This window comes from Falco naumanni, chromosome 15, assembly GCF_017639655.2.
Source record: "Falco naumanni isolate bFalNau1 chromosome 15, bFalNau1.pat, whole genome shotgun sequence".
Classification (NCBI taxonomy): domain Eukaryota; kingdom Metazoa; phylum Chordata; class Aves; order Falconiformes; family Falconidae; genus Falco; species Falco naumanni.
In genome coordinates, this window is record NC_054068.1 from 2,753,619 (window position 1) to 2,777,452 (window position 23,834).

The window sequence follows — 23,834 nt, forward strand, 5'->3', positions numbered from 1 at the left end:
GGGAGTCTTAAAACAGACCTGCTGAAATGGTGAACCCTGTGCGAATCAGACCGAAATGGCCCCCATGAAAACGACCCAGATGATTACCACCAGCTCAGTGTGATAAAGGCTTTCCATCCCCTCTCTGCACAGGATCCTCCTCGCCCTCAGCAATCAGGCCGCGATTTGTAGACAAGAGCAACCCGTTGGGTCCACCTAAGCCAGCTCTCTTGGCTGCAAAAATGTTGCTCCCTGAGACCTATCCACCTTGCTGCAGTGTTTTCCCTTCCAACGTTTCCCAACAGCCCAGCAGAAAGGATTATTAAGAACAGGCTGAGCTGGCCATGCCCATCCCCAGCCCAGGTGAACGCCGCTCTCACTCCAAGGAGCGATCCCAACCCGACAGCTACACGTCCTTTTGCTCCGTTTCATCCCTCATCCCGATGCCACCCCCCGCACTCCCTTCAGGGTTTCCACTGCCCAGTCCCTGGGGATACCCAGGGGAGCTCTGGAGGCGGATGCGGGATGGAGCGGCTCACACTGAGCGTGCCAACTGCTTCCCAAAAGGATGAAACCAGCCCCCGGGCATATTTTGGGGTGCATCAGCTGTCTTATCTAACAGCCAACAGCACTTTGCAATAATCCGCCGGGGCTCGGGCATCCTTCCCAGTGCTCCGATGCAAGCAAGCCCCCCGAGGTGCTACCTTACCTGGGTGACAGCCTTGTGCACCGGAAAAAAATGCCAGCCCCAAGCTGGGGGACCCCGGGAAGACTGCCTTGGAGAAGGGACATGGAGAGGCAGGGCCAGGTGGGCAGGATTTACCAAGGGTTTATAGGATTAGCACTGGGGAGGGAGGCAGAGCACCGGGATTACGGCAGGTACCGCTGGGGCAGGGCAAGGAGGTGGTGGCAGTGCCGGCAGGGAGAAGAATGGGGAACAACTGGCAAGATGGCTGGCAAACAGCTCAGCGGAGACACCAGACGTGTCCTGTGGTTGGGTTTGAGCAGTGAGCTTGCCTTGCCCTGCTGCAGTCCACTTCGGTGTCCACAAGAACAGGCAACAACCGATGCCGTGCACCCACAGCTCCCCATGCCCCGCGGCACCCTGGAACGACACCCGTGGCAGAGGAGAGCCCACCAAGCTGTCCGTCGATCACCTGCAGACCTGGCAACATCTCGCTCCCCTTGCTGGCTCCTTCCCAGATCATCTCATCACGACAACATACTGGGCGTGCTGGACAGCAGATGCCTGAGAGAGATTTCCCCCAACACCCCGAGCACCCCTGCAAAAGGAAGCCCCAGCACGTCCCGGGATGCCCTCGCACCGTGCTTAGCCTCCTGTTTCCCCTAGAGATGGTTTCAGTGGCTTTCAGGGAAAGATGCCAAGGGGACAGAGAGAAAAGGTCCCATATGAGATCCGCCGGAGCCTGCCCTGCCCGAGCCCTGCACTCCCTTTCCCTTGGCTGCATCCCTTGACTCGGTCTCTGGCCCCAGGCGGGTGCCTTGACCTCCCAATCTCCTAGCAAATCTGCAGCTGAAAAAAAAAAGAAAAAACCCCCAGATTAAACCAAAGCACTGTGAAGCAAGCACAGCCCTTTGCTGAAAACCAGAGGCGATGGCAAAGAGCAGAACAAAGCGCTCTTGGAGCAGGCATGACAGCACATCTCAGCTGGAGCAGAGGCGGCAAATTGGTCACAGCAGGTTACAGCTGCAGCGAGCGCCTGTGCGTGTCGCCAGCAAGGAAGAGGTGCCCGGGAAGCTCTCATCCTTGCATGGCCTTAAAACCTACTCCTAGAATTGCACGGCTGCCAGGAACAATCTCTGCATCTCCTCAGCAAGGCTGATTTTTCTAAGCAGAGGATGCAAGGACTAGGGGAGCCATCCCAGCCAGCCAGTCTGTCCTGCTGCTCCCCTCCCAGCATCATGCAGCAACTCCCAAGAGAGCAAAACCCAGACCCCAAATCTGCTCTCATGGGTGTTGCTGCTCTCCTGATTGCTTCCCTGCTGGATGCACGGATGCGGCAGCATGGATTACCTCTGCAGATTGCCTAGGAGGGCATGGTCACCTCCCCGATGGTCACCAAGATATATGGCCACCAGCAGATCAAAGAGCTTCCTTCCAGCGAGCTGAGTTAATCCGTCCTTCCTCACCTAAACAGCACTCCTTCCTTCATCCGACTTCATTATGTTTTAAACCCCTAAATATCCCAGGATTTGGCCATGAATACTGGAAGGTCTCAGAGCCATCTGATCTGCATTGCTAAGCACTGTCACCTCCTCCCCTTGCACTGCTCTGCTTAACCCCTGCCCCCTAACATTTGCAGATATATGCACAAAGCTTAATCTCACAAGGAGCCAGGAGACTCTTTCTCCCTGCAGAGGAAACAGGATTTCATCATTTTGCACTCCATGTGTCTATAGCTGTGTCAGAGGTGGGAGCTGAAACGGGAGCGTGCAACGGGAAGCGCCGGCAGTGGGGACCTTAGGATGGGGCTGGGTGTGACAGGATGAGGCTGATGTGAAAGGTCTCCAGGCTGATGTGCTGAACGGAGGGCCTCCAGGCCTTCAGTGTAGAGAGCTGAGCACCTCCCGGGCTCAGGGCAGAAGAGCAGATGCTTCTTTTAACCATGTGTGACAGAGGGGAACGTGCCTCCGTGGGGATGGGCAGCAGGGAAGAGGTCAGCGCTGCTGCAGCCCTGCCCACAGGCTGGTTGCATCGCCCAAGCCGGGGTCCTGGGCAAAAGGGGCAAAGCCACCGTGATGAAGGAGAATTGCTGGGGAGGAAAATGTGCCAACCTTCTTCCCCCAGCCGTGCAGGTGTCTTACGCATGCCTCCAAGATGCCACAAATATCCATCCCTCTTCGGTATGGCCCTTTTGCACTGGGTAAAAAGGACAAAGAGCAGCCAAGAAAGTCTTGGATGCAGAAAGAAAAAGAAAAATCATCCTGAGCTGGGTAATTTGTGACTTACTACGGTAATACAACCGAAGCTGCAGCCACTTCTGCATTGTAGCTCTTTCTTTACTATCAATATTTGCAAAATGCTTCCTGAAGCATTAATTGCATGAGATTAATGGGGTGATTGCATCAGGGAAAATGCAGCATCAATTACATGGCCAGGGCAGCATCGTGCGGCTGTGCGGCCGGGGGTAGGGCTGGGTGCAAGTCGTGGACAAGAGCAGACGCTCGATAGGAGAGCACTGGACAGCCAAGCCAAGAAATCTCAGCCATCACCATGATCCTGATGAAAAGAGAGCCTGATCCTGCCCGGAGTATGCGAATTTTGCAGAAAAATCGGAGCCCGAGGGAATAAACAGGTTGTGCTCTCGCTCGCCGCGGTTTTACCCTGGGGAAGATTTCGTGACTGTTGGTGTAATTGCTCCAGCAGGATTTGGCCAAGACAAAGGTGATGCCAAGAAGAGGTGGGGATGTGCCCATGTGCGTGCCCATGTGCAGGGCACAGATAAGGAGAGGAAGGGCAGAACCTGAGGCTAGGAGAAAATAACTGAGGTCGTTCTGAGAGATGGATGGGCAAGAATATTCCTCTTTCGGAAACAGCAGATGGAGTGTGAGAAAGGGAATGGGCTCACGGGAAAGAGAGGGAAATTTGGGATGGAATGGAAACATGGAGAGAAGAAAATGGGTAATGCAGTTGTTGGTCACTCTCACTTGTGTTCTCAAGCCTGGGGTTTGGGGTTTTTTGGCTCACTGCCCTTGGAGCAAGGCTGCTGGGTTGTTTCCAAATGGCTTTTAAAACTCCTGCAGGAATTTCCATTGCCTTGAGGACCGTGCGGAGCCTCATCCTTGGCTGGAGCCAGCCAGGCTGAAAGCAGAAAGCGGGAAGTCAGTGGCCTCCGATGCATCATTCCCGATTCTCCAGCAGAAGATCATATGTTTTGAGAAATGACAAGTAACAAAAAGTAATCTAATGTGTTGCAGTTATTCAGCACTTTCTCAGCATTTGGCTCAGGAGGCTAAAATTCATTCTCGGAAGAAAGCAGAGAGTCTTCAGGGCTGCTCTTGTTGTCCCATTAATGCCAAAATCCCCAAAATCAGGGTTCGCTCTGGTTTGCACCTTGCAGAAACGGGGAGGCAAGTGGGACCCCGTGCAAAACCAGCAGGGAGATGGCTGGGTGCAACCTCTGCACCTCCGTGCTCCCTGCTGGAAACAGGGATAATGCAGCAGCACTCCGGCAATTCAGCTGGCTATTGGGAAGACTAATTAGCTCCTATTTGCAAAGTGCTCCGGGAGGATCTGAGGCATTACGGACACCAGGAAGAATGACGGATTTCCGTTCATTTCCTTGGCTCTGCCAAAGAGTTTTTGGGGATTTTCCTGGGAAGCAGGGAAGGAGGAGACTGATCCCTGTCTCCAGCTCATCTCCCACAGGGTACCGCCACTGCGGCGGGGCTCACGTGGATGCTCGTTGGCCCAGGACTGCCAAGGGAGCTGCCCCCTCTTGCAGATGAGATCTTCACCATGGATAGGAAGAGGCAACCAGCTCATGATTTGTTCTTCTCACACGCAGCACACTGGGCTGAAGCCTTGGGCAAGAAGAAGAGTCACTTCATTGACATCATTTGTCTCCATACCAAGTGCTTTTTGCACAGAAGAGAGTGATGGAGAGGGAAAGGGGACCCGAAACATCTAGAAAACGGCCTTTCTGGCCCAGACGGAGGTTGCTCACAGCCTTGCGCTCAGCAGGTGAAGGTGAGAAATGCCGGAGGGTGGAAGCTGCGGGGCTGCCTGGCACCCATGGTTCTCTTCTGCTCACTGAGAGATGGTGGAGACAACAACGATGCCCAGGGGAGTCCAGCCTTCAGACAAATCAGCAGCACCGGGAATTCCCTTAGGGCACACTGGAGCAATAGGCGGATTTTAAACGATATGGAGAGAAGCCCCAAGGGAGGAGGATGGGCTGCTCACAGCCCAGCAACATACGTGGGGCTTCCCTTGGCCCAAGGTGGGATCATCCACTTGGATGCAAGCCTGGTCCATCTTCACCATGGTGTTGGAAGGCAACAGAAGTCAGGATTTTGGGGGTTGGAATAGCTGCATTCTCTTCCCTCCCTCCCCCCCATGCCCAAGGATTTGGCATTTTGCAGGCTGCTGAGTCCTCTGGCCTCAGTCCAGGAACACCATTAAGTACCAGCTTTAGGGGCTGAAGGCTTTTCCTGAACTGAGACGGCTGGTTCTGCATCCTGCAGGATGAAACCCTTGGCAAGCACACGGGGCAAAGCGCACGGGGAGGTCTGCACAGACCTGCCCTGCCTTGCTCCACTTTGGTTTCTCTACGGAGAAATTTAAGCAGTTATTCAGGATGTTGTAAAGTGTTTTGAGGCCCGTGGACACATACATATTATTACCACAACGTGACCTCGGAAAAAGTCAAATGCTTCGAAAAATATTCCCTACTCATCACTAACGCTGAGTTAAAAACCCCACGAATAACTCACTCTCACAGGTCAATGCAAGGTATTCCCAGATTAGCTAAAATAATCAGCAACGTGGGCGCAGCTACCCTGGCTGTCAGGGATGGTGGGAGCAGAAGGCTCCAAAGGGCAGGTTCCTCTGGGGCCTCTGCCCAATCCCTGAAGCACAGCCAGATCTGCCGGTGATGGTGACTGTGCTCGGCAATAGCAGCGATCCAAACCTCCCAGCTCGCTTTTGCCACTCAGTGAAATTTGGGAACAAGGTCTGATTGGTCTGAAGTGCCTGTCCACTTTTCCAAAGCAACCCGAAGTAATTAGGTCTTGCAAATTGCTAGTTTATCTCGCGCAGGATCCTGCCTGGTATGCTCACCCCCCCCCCCTCTTATCACCGAACTCTGCAGCATATTAATTAAAGACGTCTGATGGCAATAATTAGGCCGGTCTCTTGAATTATGACAGGAGCAAGTTTTACAGATCTCACTTTCCAGCTATTGCATATCAGAGTGGCCCAGGGAGGATTCATGCACAAACCATGTTGAGCATCTCAGAAACATCTATCCCAAAAAGACGTACGAGAGAAAAGAGGACTGGAGGATGCTAATTCAGCCTCGGTCCTGATGGTGTGATGATGGGGACGTCCTTGTCAGCCACCCCAGCTCTGATGTCTCAGGGGGCCTTGCTGGTAAAGACGTGCCCCCCAAACACGCTACCTGCATGTGTGGGTCCTCCTGAGCACGCACGTGGGTGCATGTTTCCTGCCAAGACTTCACTGCGCTGGGTGACTTGCATTCCCTGCCCTGCCCTCAGCTGCTAGTCAGAAAGCAGCAGTTGTCCCCCAGATGCTCACCTAAATCCCACACAGGCCTGAGATGGAGGGCCAGGACTCACCGCTTGCATTGCCCCCCACGAAAGGTGGGAATCGGTGACGGCGCATGTGTGCAGTGCCGCACGGATACGGCATCAGCGGCAAATCGCCTCCTCCCCAGCCCTGCCAAGGCTCTCCATGTCCCTGACCATCACCAAGCCCTGCTAAAAACACAGTCAGATGCTTCTGCTGTGGCTGCTAATTTGCCAAAAATATGCTCTGGTAACTGCTTACACAGGGGAAGAAATAAAGTATGGATTTTTGAGTATGCAAATATAATCTGCAGGCACGAACACGTGATGGATGTTAGTCATATCGCTTAATGCGAGGGTGGATGGATACGGACATGATGGGCACAGTGAGGTCGAGGTATCCACGGAGGAGAGAAGGGGAAGAGGGAAAGGAGAAGGGAGAAGAGAAGAGCAGAGAAAAGAGAGGACTGGAGCTGTCATGGGCTGCTCCGCTACCGCCTGCATGCTGGGCAGCACCAAGTGTGTTGCTGGGGCTCAACAAATCAGCCTGCAGCTCCCGTCTGCATGGTTAGCTCGCACTTTTAAAAGCTAAATGGCAGGGAGCCTCCACCTAAGGAAACAACCCGGTGGAGCCGTTGGGTTTGGATGATGCATCATAGGAGATCACTTGGCAAACAGGTAGAGATGGGTGCCAGGCTGGCCACGGCAGAGCCAGCGCCTCGCTGGGCACCTCTGCAGGAGCAAAAGCCGGGGGCTGGGGAGAGGAGACGGGTTTATACAGCCTCGCGCCACAGCCAGGGAACCTGCCTCCTCCACGGTGGATGCAGATAACAACGTAAAGTAACTCTGGCTGAAATAACAGGGATTGTTTCACCCTTCTCCACAGGGAAAACCACCTGAAAGGCAGGTTCACACGTGGCAAGAATGCTCACCTAAGGGGTATGAGCCCTGTCCGAAACACAGGGAGTCCTTTATATTCTCATTGCCACGATGCTCGCCCCAAAGATACCTTGCAATCAGGAGATCAGCAGAATGAAGCTGCCTCCCTTGTTGGCAAACAGTAATGTGCGTCACGGTATCGCAAGGACAGCTGATATTTGCACTTACAGATGGAAAACTGAGGCACAGAGCGAGATGGAGGACAAACTCCTCCAACAAACCGAGGCGTGTGCCTCCTCCTGCCATGGGGCAGGGAACATGGCAAAGCCCTGAAGGTGATGTCCCACCTCTGAAGATTCCAGCTGCAGGAATGAAGCCATTTTCCACAGGGACTGGCCAGGGCTGAATACTTGCCCTTATAATATCAAAGGAGAAACCACTCCAGGAAAAATCACACATGGAAACTCAGCTCAGGTGACACCTGCGAGAGGAGCATCCCCCCAAACCCACGACTGGGCTCGGGGTCACCGGACAACGGCTTCCCAGATGTTTTGGCTATTTGCTTCGAGGGGGAAAATCTCGATTTGCTCTCCACCATGTGCAGGGAAACGCAACTCCATCCTAAGCATCCTCCCCCTCTTCTTTCTCATTGCTTCTGTATCTCCTGCTTCCCCAAGCCTGTTTGCTTTCACTAGTAATTGCCTTTTCCAGCCGGCATTCGGAGGAAAGCTTCAAACCATTTTAATGACAATCAGATCTCGGCGTCGTTAATTCTGATGGGGCTTACAACACACCTCGGACCAGTCACAATTTTTATTAAGGTATCAGGTCCTGGAGTCAGGGGAAATACAGTTTTTCAAAAGGAAAGAACTCAAGAAAGAAATTTCTAGTCTGCCTGGGAGTGGGAAGCGCCGGGTCTGCAGAAGCCAGGGGAAGTCGGGAGCATCATCCCTTGGTGAAATGGGGCCCATGGTCTTGCCCAGGGCAGCTGAATCCCGGCAGATTCGGCCACCGACTGGGGCCAAAACCGGGATGAGGCTTTAGAATAAGGAGCATGAAACACATTAACATATCACTCAGCACCTTTATTACGGCTAATGTGCTCCTCTCACAAAGCAGAGTGAAATCGGGCTAATGCTTAGTCCGTTAATCCTCCAGCACTCTAATCCTCCTCGCAAACTCTGTGATCTCACCCCATTTCTCAGCAGAGCTCACGGGAGTGAGGGCTGATTCTCCAGCGCTCACAAACTGCGCTGTGTGTCGGCGCCAGGTTTTGGGGGGCTGCAGCCCTGGCCAGGTGTGGGAGGTGCTGAGCCGCGTGGGATGGGGCTGAGCTCCCCGTGGAGAGGAGATAGGAGGCTGCACCAGGAGCAGGGATCCCACAGGACGGGACAAGGCCAGAGCAGGGTTTTATTTATTTCCTGTGAAATAAATTATCAATCCCTTACTCAGTCCAGGGAAACACCTCGCAGACCCAAAGTGATGCCCTGAGCAGGGAATCGTTTCTTTACAGCGATCATCTCGGTGCGAATATCTGCAAACCTGGGGACCTTGCTCTGGCTGTTCACTCATTCATGAAAATTCATGATGCTCTGCTGTATGCTAAGAGTAAGTGGAACCTCTTCAGGGAATAATTTTGGGAAAGGAGTGGCTGTTTTAAGGGAATGCTCATGCATCGATCGCAATTTTTAAGGATTTTTTATTCGAAGGCCAGAACCTCTCTTTGAAAAGCCAACATCAAACCCCAAAATGTAAACACTTGCCATTCAAGTGGGTTTCTTCTCGAAGCCCCCCTTTTTTTGTTAGCCAATACTTTAACTACAAGTTAAAGAGCTTATTGCAGGGGCAAACTGTCATCAAGACTCTCCTGTAACTATTGCAAACTACTGGGGGGGAAATAAGTAAATAAATCCTTTCTTGGTCAGGATTTCAGTCAATGCAAAAGCCAGACCCCAAACAAGCAAAAACTGCCAAATCTCACAAGAGAGATGCTAAACCACGGTGTTGCCTCCTGTAAGACCATCACCAACCCCATCCTGCCTGGCTTCTGTATCTTCAAGTCGTGCCTACATTAATACAGATCATTCATTACATCAGCGTTACCTGACTCAGAGCATTCAAAATTAATCAGGTTCATTTAAAAATCCAGGCATTTTTGAGCAGAAAGCATTTTTAGCTCTTGTCTGCTGCTTTCCAAGCCTGTAAGAATGACTTTTCTGCAATAGTCTGAGTGGAAACCTTGCTTCAAAAACGAAGCTGAAAATCTTGCAAAAATCACATGATTCCACAAGCTGGAGCTTCAAGGAAAAAAAATGTTCAGCTACAGGAGCAGATGTCACCCAACCACGAGGAGCCCCATGGGATATCAAATCACATGCAAATAGCCTGAGATTTGCATTAAAAGCCATGAGAAACCCACCCCAGCATCCCCACTGAAAGAATATGAAAATTGTACTTCAGGACTTAAGTGGCCCTCTCTTACGGGTCAGGGAGAGGTGTGTAAGGGGGTCAGGTTGCCCCAAAGTTGGGGTCCTACACCACCCGCCAGAGCATCAAGCGCTGGATGAAATAAGAAGATAGAGTGAGGGTCTAAGCCTGCCTGGCAGTTTCTATCTCAGGTACTTTTCCCCGGGTCAAAATCCTTCTTCCTCTGTCCTGAGCTGTACCTGAAACTAAGCAGCATGTTCCAGTGAGATCAGTAATTACCATGAGTTCATATCATTTATTTTTAATGAGACTGGTCAGAATCTTCATTTAGCATTTTGATTCATTTTTCTAGGTTCGGTGGGTCCCGACGTTTCAGTTGCTGCTCTCCTATAACCACTGTTGCACTGCAAGCACCTTCTGTACCAAACCTAGGTAGTGAGACACGTTACAAAGCAAGCTTGTCGCTTTTTTTCACATTCCCAGGTTCTTAGAGGGGGTTGTTAGGACCAGCTATACAGCTGTGCCTGGATTCTGCAGGAACTGGGAGGATCGGGGATCAGGGCGCACTTGTATTTGCTTGTTTCCACCCACTGTTTAAAGTGCATCAACAATTCCTTCCCGGCAGCAAAATAAGACGAGAGCTGATACTTTTAAGGTAATTCTGACATCCGCGCTATGAATAGATCGCGTGGAAATTTGCCCTTGCTAGTTGGTTCCCTGCAGCTGTAGAGGAACCTGTGAAAAACCCTGGTACGGAGAGAGGCGCGAGGCAGCCCTTGGGTGATGCCGCTGCCCTTGGCAGCGCTGGCCGGTGGTGGCTCATCCAAAACCGCTTCTCAGCGCAGGGGAGGGGGCTGCGGCCCCTTCCCAGACAGGCAAGGTGCCCCCACGGCATCCCTGGTCCATCCCCCCAGAGCAGCTCTTTAAGCTTGCCAGGGGCCTGCTTTTGCAAAGTGTTTCATGGTTTCCATCTCCTCAAGCCTTTCAAAGCCATTTGGTCGGTAGCTCCCAGCGCACCTGCTAAGAGAGCGGCTGGAGGTGTCACCGGTGCCACTGCAGAGGTGGGAAAAGTGGGGCATGGAGCCACCGCAGCTCCTGCCTGGGCAGGACAGCCTGCAAGAGAGCCCACACCAGCAGCTCCCACCGCACCACTTTGCTCTACCCATTGCTTGCAAAGCATGAAAATTTCCCAGCCCAGGCCAAGAAAACCCACTTGCCTACTCACACGGTGCTAACAATGAAAACACTAATTATATTTCACTCACCTATCAAAGGGATGATTCATTTAGGTGAGTGGGCACGGAGGATTACACAAGATGAACACCCCGATGTGGCTGCCCATCCGTTTTGGGGTAGCCTTCCCAAGAAACTCCACAAGGAGCACGTGGGCAGCCGGGATGGGGCGAGGGGCTGGCAGCAGGAGGGACCCGGCACGGCCCCGACACACTGCGGACACGTCCAGCACCAGGAATCACTGCGAGCTGTTCCCCGAGGGCTGGCTGGGCAGTGGGGACCTGGGAGAGGGGCTGGTCCTCTGCCCGAGCCCCTGTCCTGCCTCAGATCCCAAATGCCCAGCTGGGGACAGGAGGAGGGAGGAGAAAAAGCGTTGGCAGGGATGGAAAGGGCAAAAGCAGATTTGGGGCTTCCTTAATTCACCCCATCTCATCCAGCTCCACAGCCACGGTTCCAGCAGCTGAACCCAAGCCACAGCCCTAGGACTGCCACGGCAAGCCTGCAGTTCCAACCCAACCTGTCCCCAGGGCACAATCACTGAGTATTTCCAAAGTGTCCGAGGAGTTACAGGAAGGCAGGAACCAGCTGAGATGTCTCTTGATCTCTAGACCTGCTCAGGAGAGGGTCTCCAACGGGAGGTCTCCAACCCACTGCTCCCAAGAGATTCCACCAAGCTCCAGCAAGGGCGATGGCAGCGGCTCCAGCTCATATCGGTGCTGATCCAGGTGGATGCAGCCCCTTTCACCTGAAGCAAGGGAGCAATCCTGCTCCCATCCTGGAGCTGGGCTGAATCAAGCCCAGTAAAAGAACGGTGCAACTCCAGCATCCGACTGAAGCAATCCTCAGAAGCCCGGTTTATGTAATATCAGGGTGCTTCTGGATCAGGGCAGGAGGTGGCAGGGATTTTTGGCAGCAAGATAAGGACATGTCAGCAGCAGAATGGTTTGCAGGGGTCTGAGTGAGTGCATGCGTGCAGGGGAAAGGCAGGATGGTGCAGGCGTGTGCCGCAGGTGCAGGACCGTGGGTCAGGCGTGCAACAGTGCCAGGGAGATTTGGCAAGGCGTGGGCTTCTAGGGGAACAGCCAGGCTGTATTTGCTTATTTTGGCTTTGTGTGACAGGTTTGCATTGATGGACATGTAACCGCACGGCCAGGGGAACACGGTTTGCGTTCATCCAGCGCGTGTTTGGGTCAGAGAGCGCTGGGCTGGGGGCAGGACCACGTGCGTGTGGGTATGCGCGCGGAGGGGCGCAGCGGCGTCTCGGCGTGGGGAAGGAGAGGCGTGTGTGCATGGCGATGAGTGTGTCCGCGTGGGAGGTGTGAGATCTGCAAGCTGCATGTGGGGGAAGCATGCATGCGTGTGCGCGTGGCAGGCGTGAGCACCCGGTGTGGGGGGGGGACGGTACCCAGGGCGGCGAGCGGAGCCAGGATGGCAGGGGGGTGGCCATGCGGCTCGGGCCACCACATGCCGTACCCTACATCCAAGCCCGATGCATCAACACATGCGCATCAGTCACGCAAAACCTTGCTCCCCAAGATAGCGCTGGCAACAGTTGGTGGAGTGTCGAGCTTTGCCCTCACCCACAATTGTGCAAGGAAATGGTAAAACTGGAGCGAAACCCATGAATTCTGGGGCGCTTCCTGAGCCTCGCTGCACATTTAGGGACCTATCCCCTAGCCCTGGTTGATGTGCTAAAAAAAAATAATGCAAGGGATGAATATTTATCTGTGGGTGGCAAGTGACAGATGCTGGGGCGAGGATTCTAGGATACTTCAGTTTGATGAAGGTAATAACTTGAATAGATTAATGAGAAACATCCTTCCCAGCAGTTGCCTCCCCTGTGCCATAGCTACGCAGCCACCCTTCCAGCAGAGCTCCAGTACACACCGGCTTCTTGTACCCAAAAGTTCACCAAGGTTCGGTATCCAAAAGGCCTGAGATGCCCAACTTTGGTGTTTTCCACCCAAAATGAAGACAGGCAACTGGCAAAGGGCTGTGGCCTCGGGGTACTTGCAGCCCAGTTGGTGGAAGTGCAATTCCAGCAGGGTTCAGCCCCTCCGTGGTGACTGCCCAAGCGACACGGGCAAAGCTGGTGTGGAGGAGCCTGGTTGGGGTGTGCACAGGGCATCCCTGCCCCCAGCAGCGGGGTGGGCTCAGCCACGGGTACCACCGCTCTGCATCCCCCTTCACGGCTGTCCCCTCCTCCTAGGACAGTTTGCAGAGTCCCGGGGTGGGGGGAGCATTTTGCTACAGACCCTGCCCTTTTCTCCCCCCGACCCTCGTAACCTCCTCCTCAAACGATAAACACGCAATACAGCTTCTCCGTCCCCAAACACCGAGAAACCAGGCTGGCCTGACAAGATGGAAGAAAACTCTCTTTGCTTCTGGTAGTTTCTCAGAAATGATGAAACAGGCTGGTAAGCCACCCCAGCCTGGAGATGCCCCCCGGGTTTCCCAAAGAGCCACTGTGCTGCAGGTGACAGGGAGCGTGCCGGGGTGGGGGCACGTGGGTGCCCAGGGCCAGGGCCAGCCCTGCAACACCCAGCCCTCCCAGACCTGTAGTTTGTCAAGACTTCTGCCTGCCTTCCTGCAAACCTCCCCGGCAGGGGCTGGGGGCCAGGAGGGGAACAGGGAGACAGCGCTGGTGTTGGGAGCCGGCAACCCCCCCCCCACCACCACCACCACATCCCCTCCTGACTGCTTGGAAGGTGGGGGACAGCAATTATTCTCTGACCAAGCTTTATTTTCAGCTGAAGGACTGCTGGGATTTATCGATGGCTTGCAAACACACACCCGGCAGATTCCAGCTCAGACCCCAGCATTATTCCAGGCAGCCAAAACAAAAGGTTGCAGCTCTATTTCCCTTCAGGAGAAAGCCAGTGGTACAAAATTATCATTAAAACAAATAATCAAGAGATCGTTCCACCTCTCCCTTTGAGAGCATAAAAGAGCAGCCGCAGGTAACGTTTAATCTTGCTTCCCTGTATAACCACAAAGCAGCAAACTGGGTTTTCTAGAGAAAGGTCTTGCAGCACCTTTCAGGAAGGCTGCGATGGAGCCCATCAACGCTGCAATTCCCTTAACGTAGCAGTCCTGGAAAACGATAATGCCTTAAAAAAGAACAAGAGCCCGCTTTAGCTAGACACGTTTGCCAGCAAAACAGGGGGGGGCAGCGCTGCCGAATGCCCCCGGCCGCCAGCAGGTAGGCCCGCCGCGTATTATGGTGGCAATTCAGCTGGAAGTAGCCACAAAAGAGAAGAGAGGATGATACAGCCACTTACAGCAGAGCACCAGCTGTTTCTCCTAGTTCGGCCTTAAAGCTTGTTAGCCCAGCAATTTTTGTGATCGCTCCAACTGGGTTTTCTTGTTTTTTATTTAATCCTAGTTTCCCCTCAACATCTCGTTAAGCCGTGTTGACGGCAGAGAATAGCTTTGGTGATCCCTCTGAGCCCCTATGCTAAGCATTAAGCCGTAAACTACGAATGTAAGACTCTTGCCTGAATTAAAGTCTTTTGCCTAGTATTATTAAGTGTGGGGCTGCGGTCGGAGGGGCTGCAGGGCATGCAAAGACCCCAGCCCCTCGCTGGAAGCATTTGCAGCACAGGAGCTGCACCCACCTGCCCTGCATCCCCCCCCCCCCCCACCCTCACCTCCCCTCTGCCCCACGTTGCTTTGATGCAAATCCTACAGGTTCCAGTGGTGCAGTCCAAACTGTGAATCCCATGTGCAACTTGGGTCATCTCCCGACAGCCTGGCCCACCGCGCACTCCGAGCCCCCTGGGCGACAGCTGGGCATCCCCCCACCAGCACAGCCAACTCCCCTCCCCAAAAAGCCTGGTCAAGGAGAGGTGGGGGGTGGGGAGAGGACACGGTGCCCAGAGACCCGCTAACATATGGGGCTACCTGTGGCAAAGAGCTGGGCTGATGCCATGCTGGGCTGGTTCCTTATCTCCTGTGGGGTACCAGCATCCCTCGCTCCAAGCTAGCAGGTTGCAAACTCACAGACTCCAGCCTAAAACCAGGGTCCTGGTTCGGAGGCTGGTACCCCCCACCCCACCCCACCGCCCGCCCCGGCCAGGAAGGTATCAATGCAGCACCTACCTCCATCCGAGTAGGTCTCTGTCCCGTAGCCATCCTGTAATCCATTGCTCCAGGTGCCTTCGTACTTGGCCCCATTTCCAGTGCATTCTCGGACCCCGTACCGTCCCTTAAATCCATGGGTCCACTCTCCTTTGTACACCCACTTCCCCTTGCTCTCCATGCCAATGCCATGGCGCTTGCCCTGCGCCCAGGTGCCCTGGTAAGTGTTGCCGCTGGGCCAAGTGTAGACCCCCAGCACCTCAAAGCCGTGACTCCAGGAGCCCGAATATTCACCTTGACCCTTTGGGCCAGTACAGATTCCGTGGCCATGAGCCTTTCCGTCCTCCCAGCCTCCACAGTACGACCCTCCATCGTCAAAATTAAACCTTCCCCCACTGGACATGCATGTAATTCAGTTTGCAAATCTCCCAAAAGGTGAAAAAAAAAAAAAAAAAAGAAAAAAAAAAAAAAGAAAAAATGCGAACGATGACTCGGGGAAAAAATAAAAATAAAAAAAATCAAATAAAATCAAACTCAATCAAAATCATGCACCAGATCCAGGGAGCTGCTTAAGCCAGTTTCTTGTGATTATTCATTCTCTGGGAGTATGTTCAGGATCAGTTCTCTCTTCCCCTGCTGTGGAAACAGTATCATTAAAAAAAAAAAAAAAAAAAAATAGCAGCAAGAACAGCAGCAGCTATTGGGTTTTGGTGCAAACGACTCCACCTAAAAACCATCCAAGGCAGGGAACGGGGGTGGGGGGGGGGAAAAAAAAAAAAAAAAAAAAAAAAAAAAAAGAGGCCAAATGCCAAGAGAAGGAAAAGGAAAAACCAGGGGAGAGGCGCGCTCGGGCGCCCGCGCCCCCCGCCCGGCGGGCTCAGAGCCCCCGCGCCCCGCAGCCCGCGCTGCCCGGCCGCCCAGCCTGGCTCCGGCGCAGGGCCGGGGGGGGGCGGGCGCGGCGGCATGGCGGGGCCGGGCGCGGCGGGCTCAGCACCAGCGGCGGCAGCAGCAGCAGCAGCAGCAGCAGCAGCAATGCGGTGCCTCCGCCGCCCTCCCGCTCGGCTCGCCCAGCCGCTCCCGCTCCGGCCCTGGCGCCGCGCACCACCCCGCGCCCTAACAACCCGCCATCGCCGCCGCTGTCCCCAGCCCCCCCCGCGCCCGCCCCCGCCCCCAGCAAACCTCACTCCCGGGGGGACCCGCTCGCCGCGCCCAGCGGATCCCGCATCTCGGCCGGAGGATGCTCGGAGCGAGGTTGGATGCCGGGGTGAGGGGCTGGGGGTCGGGGAGGGGGGGCACAGGGCCTCCGCTCGCCCCACGGCCTCCCCCCTCCTGCCCGGCTCCCTACGGGGATAAATCCTGCTTATTAATGAGCAGGGATCCTGGGCTTTCTGCTCTGCCTCAGCTCCCGGCTCCTGGCTCAGGGTGGATTTAAAGAGACAGGAACTGCGTCGCCTTCACCTCCCGCCACAGCAGGGCCGCAGCCCCCCGCAGCCCCCCGCCACCCCACCGTGCCTCCGGGATGCTCCCGCATTTTTTATTTATCCCTTCATCTCTCCCCTGCCCCGCTCCCGCCGCTTTCCCGCTGCTCCTTCCATGCGACGAGGGGTGGCCGTGCCCTGCCGGCCCCGGGGGTCCCCATTTGCAGGTGTGTGGCGGCAGGGGGGACACGACAAGGAGAAAGGGCCAAACGCCCCGTTGGGCGATGCCAACGCCAAGTGTCCGGGCAGACCTTGCTCCGTGCCGGGTCCAGCACACCGCAGCTGCAACACAAATTATTTATTCATGAAAAGGCCGTGCTGTCGCTCGGGGTTGATGGCAGCGGTCCGGGCTCCATCCCCTCCTGGCCACCGCACACCTCGGTCCCCTCCCTTCGACACAGAGCATCTCATCAGGGCCCTTCCTATCCATCGGGAAAGGGCAAAAGAGCAGGAGGCCCTTGCCAGTCCTGTCCGCAGATCTTTTTTTTTTTTTTTTTTTTTTTTTTTTTTTCCCTGGGATTGCTGAAGATATGAAATCCTCCCCAGGCAGTGGTGCCAGCTCGCGTGGTGCCTCTGGAGCACGCAGGTCCCGGTCCAGCGATGCACCCCCTTGTTTCTAAGCGTGCCAAATATTTGTGGTATCAGGGTGTCCGTGTGGGTCTGTGCGCATGCATACGTATATATTTTTGCATTAATACACGAGTGTGTTAACACACAATATTAAAGGGGGAGCTCTGCTTGAGAAAAATTAAGAAGATGCTTACAACTGCCTGTAAAGCAAAATCTGGGCAAGGTATGAAAACACAGGTTTTCCGCAAAATCTCCGGTAGGACTGCCAGGTGCACTGGCCCGTAGTTGCATCCCACCATCGCCACTGGTGTTACTGGAGTGCTAGTTTCGAGCCAAGACTATCAACTTGAATTCAAGACCTGGCTCAGCCAGAACTCCAGGGAAAAAAATGAGCTGTATAAACCCTGATGATGGAAACCCACGGGATTTAGGCACGTGCATCCCCACTAGAAGGGATGGATACGCTCAGTACCTGCCTCAGTTGCCCACCTAGTAGGAAGTTTCAGACTGCGCCTTCCCACTCAGTTTTGGGTTTTTTTTCTGTATCAATGCATTTTCTTGTCCATCCATTGAAAAACATCACCACCCTCGGCTGGAAGAAAACCTTCCTCTCTATCAGTGCCGGAGGGAAGAGATGAGACCAGAGTGGGTGGATATTTTCCCACTGAAGCGTTTTTTTCAGTTGAAAATGTGTTTTCAAACTACAACGAGTCCTTCAAGAATGCAAGAACTGTACTCATCATACATTGGGTTTTGTTGTTGTTTTTTTCCTAAAAATCCCACGCTTCAGGTACTGTATTTTTTGGCAACTGCAAACTCCCATTTTTTTCATGGAGAGAGACTTTGGGCGGAAACCCCCAAATTTTCCAAGAGAAACATGACAACTGAAGTTGCTTAAACGCGTATAAAAATTTTGGCAGAGAGAAAAAGAAATTCCAGCCCCCTTCTTCTGTTTTCTCAGTAGTTTCACACAGTTATGGTAGTTTTACATGTTAATTGGCACGTTCATTAATGGCCAGCTATTTCTTCTGTGGAGTTCAGTGGGATATACAGAACAGAGGCTAATGCCTGTGCGTGCATCAAGGTGCGATACACCTCTGGCCAACGCAGGACACTGCTCCTAATAAAACAGTTGTTTAAAATAGCAGCACGTTTAGTGGTACCTGGAGCAAAACAAATCACTAATAACCATCTGCTGAGGAAGCAGGGACAAATGGGATTTACTAGTGACAAGCGCTAGTGCAGGGCTACCAGGACGGTGCGTGGTTTTAAAATTAGTATTATTTGGGGAGCAGCGCCTTTGCGTCTGACGAGCGGGCAGTTTCAACACTAAAAATGCAGTCAGGTGTTATATCTTCTCTTCATGACCTGGTTTAGGTTTTGTGGTGTGCCCATAGCCTGTCTTGCTGCCCTGTGGCTGGAGTGGAGGGTTTGCTTACAAAGGGCCATCTTGGTTATTGAAGGGTTTAAGACGGGCTTCAGGAGGCTCCAAAAAATGCCAAAAGCCATGTTGGCAGCCAGATAAAGAAGATTGTGGGAATACCAGATGAAAGGGCTGGATGGACAATTACAGATGCCAGGGTGATCGTGGTGTGGTGGCTGACCACGACGCAGCCACGCTGCTGTCCCTGAGCCAATCTCCGAATACAACTGGTTTTCCCGGACTTCATCCGAAGGTCAGGATTTAGTCTAAAATCAAAACTCACGCCCCAGGCATCTGCAGCCCTTACTGCCTTGGGGAGCCCTTTTCATCCTCGGCGCTACTGATGTGTAGGAGGCGGAGGGAGAGGAAATTCTGGATTAGGTTTCACACCAGCCCTGAACAGCAGCAGGGTTTTCCCTCTGGAAGATGCTCTTGCCGCCGGTGAGCGCCAGGTTGACCTCCACAGATGCTGCCTTGCCCAGGGCTGGACTGCCCTTAAACCACAGCAGGATTTCTCCAGTTCATTTGATTAACTCTGGAGATATTTCCCCAAATGGTGCAGACAGCGTTAGATAGGGCTGTCAAGGTGGTTTTTTAAGAACCTGATGCACCTGTGGATGAAGGGAGTGAGACGACATTTGGCATAAAAGAGTAATGATGAAAAAACACAATAAAAATCAAGTCAGCTTATGATAAGAAACTGAGCATAGATGGCGGAAGACAAAATAGCATCAGGCAGCAGGAGTGATGCAAAACATAAAGAATAAAATTAACACCTGCCTATTCCTGGTGTGCCTTGCAGACAAAAACACTGGTGGAAAGGCACAGATGTCCGGGGGATCCTATTCTGCCCTTGCGCGTAGAAACCCACCTAGTCCTGCAAAGAGCGGGGCACAGCCTGATGGAGCAGCTCATGGTGGGGATGCAGGCAGGCAATGCGTTTTGATGTACAACGTGGTTCAGAAAGGCAAGCGCAGGGCATCGGGGAGACCCAGCCTTCGCAGAAAACCTGCTGGGAAGTTTGGCTACGCTTAAGAATGGAAAAACCTGCCGCAGAGCAAAGGAAGAGAGGATTAGCTGGAGGAATCCATGCTGTTACTGCATCCCCGGCATGAGTAAGGCAGGATGTATCTCTAAAAGTCCAGCTGCCCAGAAAAACATCTTCAGCATCCCAGGAAGGCGGAAGCTTTTTCTGAGAATTTGATCCTGCAAAGCACAAGAGAGGATGGGGAGAGGAGGAGGAGGAGGAGGAGGAGGGATGACGTGCTGGCCTCCCCCAGCCCAGCCGCAAGGTGCGATTTGAAGGCTTCTCAACTCAGTGGGCCACCATCCACGGGGGTGGCTGTTTCTTTGGCATTAGCAGCAGGGCTTCGCAGGACCTGGCAAATTGCAGCCAGCTCCTGGGGATGCCCAAATGATGCTAAAGGGAAAGCACATCAAAGTGATCTTAAAAAAATCACCCGTTTCACAGGGAATGAAAGGAGAAAGGCAGCTAAGCGTGGAATGAAATACCAGGTTGTTTAAGCAGGGTAGGGAGGTCTGTGTTTTCCCAGGGTGAGGCCATCCGTGGTGGAGCTGTAGAGCTCAGCTGACCTCCATCTCAAAGGGAAAAGCTCCTGCGGGGTACTCTGGCCACATTAGCCTGGTATCATAAGAGAGATGGAACGAGGGCACCAGTCTGCACTCGCTCCAAAAGAAAAAAAAAAACAAACAACAATTGGGAAATCACAGGATGCAAAGAAAAGCAACTGCAGCAGTAAAACTACCAGCACAAGTTGGAATTGCTGAATAAACACCCCAGCCCTGCTCCTAACACTGCAGGGTGGCAGGGAGATTCCTCTTGCCAGAGTATTGCAGCCCGGTGTTACAACCACCTTCTCCATCTGATTTCGATTCCTTGGAATGGAGGTCTTGATCTGCTGGTCCTGATCTGCATCCTGCTGGGGCAGGTTTGGGAGCAGACAGCTCTTTCTCCTGAGCATCGGTGCTCCCAGGCTGGTTCTGAGTCATTAGCAACACAGAAATAAATGATTCAGAATGTTTCTGGATGAATATCCCAGGAAATAAAGCACGAGGCAAGAAGGGTCTGCAGCAGACCACCACGCTGCAGCAGGGACTCCACACAATCTGCTTCTTTAAGCAACCACAGCCGTAATATCTAATGAAAACCTTGTGGTCACTGGGGACTTCAGACTGAGCGATGGGTGCTGGAGGTCCTGACCTGCCAGTATTAAAACATCCTTAGAATTTCAGGGGAGTGGAAAAAGGTAATTTCCTAATGCAAAAAATCCTGCCTCCAACATGAGGGGATTCCACATTCAACCTTGCCCTGGCAGGTGAAGATGAATTTGTCACCGTACTAGGCACAAGTAATCATGGCTTGATTACATTCCTTATGTGCGAACAGAGTAAAGCTCAACGCAGTAATAGATATATATACTTGCCACTTTTAAAGGCCCTGTTTCACAAAGCAGAAAATAATTACAAGTGAGATCAACTTGGAGAAAGACTTTAAATGAAAAATGTGTTGAAAAGGGAGAAGCCTTTAAGAATATTTTACCCAAAAAGCAGCAACACAGACAGAAATCTCTGTTAAAAAAACAAACAAAAAACAAACAAACACAACATGGCTTGGAAAGGAAGTGAAAGAGCCACCAAGACTAACACATAAAATACAAACACACAAAAAGAAGAAAAGGGAAACTGGTAGTAATTAATAGACTTCAGAAGCTGGAGAACTTAAAGACAGAAGGGTGTTTTCCAAGGTTTTCAAGAAAAGGAGCCTTGCATTAGCAGTGGGCCAGTACTACACAGAAATGGGAAATTATTCGATAATATGGAAACGGCAGAAATGCTCAGTGCAGGTTTTTTCCTGGCATCTGGTGGAAAAAAAGGCAACGTGCTAGTGAAATACCTTCCAAGAGTACATAGGAGCTGTGCTGAACGGCGAGCTGATGGAGCTCAACATTTTCAAACCAGCAGATCTGAATAACTTGCGAGAGTTGTAAAGGAGGTGGCCAAGGAGCTGTCTGGATAGTTAATGGTGATTTTCAATAGGTCTTGGAACAGTAATTGAGAGTACTAGAGGACTGGGAAAAAGCCAGCGCCATGCCCACGCTGTAAGGGGTGAACAGGCCACCGCCGATTTTAAGCCTTTAAGCCTCGGAGGTATCTCGGACAATTAATGGAACCACTAACACTGAACTCGATAGATAGAGAATTAAAAGAGGGTGATGTAATGAATGGCAAACAGGAGTTTGTGGGAAATAGGCAGTGGTGAGCTCACCATCTTCCACCGACAAGGTGACAAGGGTGTTAGGTAGAAATAATCCTACCGATGCAATACCCTTAGCTTTCTGCACAGCCCTTGGCTTGGTCCCATGTGACGGATTGATCGGGAAACAATACAAAATCAACAGGGCTTGCATTAAATAGATTAAAACTGCATAACTGAGAAGGCTCAAAACACAGTCGTAAACAGCGAGTGAGCGCCGAGCGAGCCTGCGTCCGGAGGCATCGCAGGTGAGCGGCTTTGGGCTGCAGCACGCCTGGGTAAGCTGAGGACCAAGGTGCTCTGAGCATCCTGCCCGTGGCACCAGCATCCGCAGAGGAGCTAAATGCTGCGGATCAGAGCAGTCTGGCAAGAAGAAAGAAGAGGGATACATATTCTCTATATCCAGTTCAGAGCCCTGCACAGCAGCACTCTCCAGAAAACACATCTCTGTCAGTAAGGGTAGGAATCAGTGGCTCAACCCCCCCAAGGCTGCTGTGGGGTCCTGCAGCAGCCGGAGGGATGGGAAGCCCTCTGGGATGGGATCAGACTTGCTACGAGTGGTTTTAAATGAACAGGGCACCTCCCCCCCGGCTCGTAACTATTTCGAGGCTTGTTCGCCTTGCGTGTCTCTCCTGGGCTTGCAGGGGTGGTACGGCCACCACTTGGCCACCACCAGCAAGCACAGGAGCCAGGATATTCCTGAGGTCTAACAACATTAGATTGAAATATGCAGCTTTGGAAACTGGAATGATTTTCATTTTTGCTTCCTGTTCACTTCCTCCCCCAGTTAATTGAATTCCAGGAGCATACAGTCACCTGATGTTGTCCCCAGGTTTTCTCTTATCTGCTTGGTCTCTAGCTAAATTACCCCCCAAACCAATTAAAGAACAGAATGATATTGCAGCAAGCAGGACTACCGCTAATCTTCCGGTAGATTGTACCTTATGAAAGTGATTGAAATGGTTGGAAATTGCATTACTTGAAGGAGGTCAGCCTTCGAGTTGTAAGTAGCATTTTTCTTTTTTAACATGTGTCTGCTTCAATGCTAATAACCTCTCACAGGTCAACAAAGGTCAAGACCTGGGTTAACCAGAAAGAGAAACTCCTGCATGTCCTTGGGTTTAATAGCGGTTTGCGAAGAGCTTAGGAGAAATTGATGAAAGGTTTTGCATTCTGCAAGAACCCTCATTGTCTCAGAGGGGAAATGGGTTTGCAGAGAGAGGAAGGACAGGGATGCCTAATGGGCATGTTACAGGCATGTGTACAATAAATTACCTTGATTGTCTTCTTTGTGCTAGGCATGGGCTAAGTGCATTTACTGGTCACTGAATGTATCGCATTAACCTGCTGCATACAGTATGTGTCTGTTTATCCTGCCAATTACTGCAAATCTAATCAGCTTTAGCTGGGTAAAAATAGAGCCAGTTTCCGTGTGGAAATCAAGAGGCACAAAAACAGCAGCAAAGAAGCTGATCCTGATCAACTGAGCACACAGGAGAGAAGATTCGCAGTGCTGGGAGCATGAAATGTGTTGTGATGCTTTCTTCCCGGTGGCCAGATGGATCTTTTCCCCCAGGCCTATATTCTCCCCAGCACCCATCAGGCAGCCTGAAGGAAGGAGCTGGAGAGCGTGGGAACCGCAGGCAGGCAGAGACCTCCTCCGAGCACGGATGTTTCATGCGCTTTCTGGAGCGAAGGAGCAGGGCTGCAATCAGCTGGAAGGGACAAACGAGTTGAGACTGATGCAGAGCAGGCAGAGGTGTGCAGGAGGTGTTTTGCAGTAAGGGCAAAGAAAGATGAGCAGATAACACAGGTCATTTGGCATTCAGGCTGGGGGGAAAACCATGTTGCTGCAGGTTTAGATAAATTGGTAGATGGATGCTGACCAGATTGAGTTCCTATGTGCTGTGGAACATAACCAGCAAGCGTATTCAGTAAAATCAACCTGCTAACCACAAAGCAAATATCATACAATGGGAAAAGGAGCAGGACATGGCTCCGCAGGTGGTGGCTTCTCATCCTCCTTCCCTCCCTCCATCCCTCTGTGATGTTTGCTGAAGGACAGAGGTAGCTTTTGCCCACTGTGAGCTTGGAAGCCGAAAAACAAAGCCGAGGGACAACAATATGATTTCCCTCCCCCAGGATGGCTCACTTGCCCTTTCATTTGACTGGATCACCCTACAATAAGTGTGTGCCAAGCTGTTCATTCATGACAGAGCCT

At 52.5% G+C, this 23,834-nt stretch overlaps 1 protein-coding gene across 1 annotated transcript in view; it reads right to left on the reverse strand.

Moving 5' to 3' along the window:
• The window catches only part of JPH3 (junctophilin 3), a 57,671-nt gene extending 42,107 nt beyond the window's left edge, over positions 1–15,564 (reverse strand). The window contains exon 1 of the mRNA XM_040615610.1: positions 14,890–15,564. Coding sequence (XP_040471544.1) covers positions 14,890–15,271 — 382 coding nt within the window. The 5' untranslated portion in view covers positions 15,272–15,564. The remainder of the gene's footprint in view (positions 1–14,889) is intronic.
• Between the last annotated feature and the right edge of the window lie 8,270 nt (positions 15,565–23,834).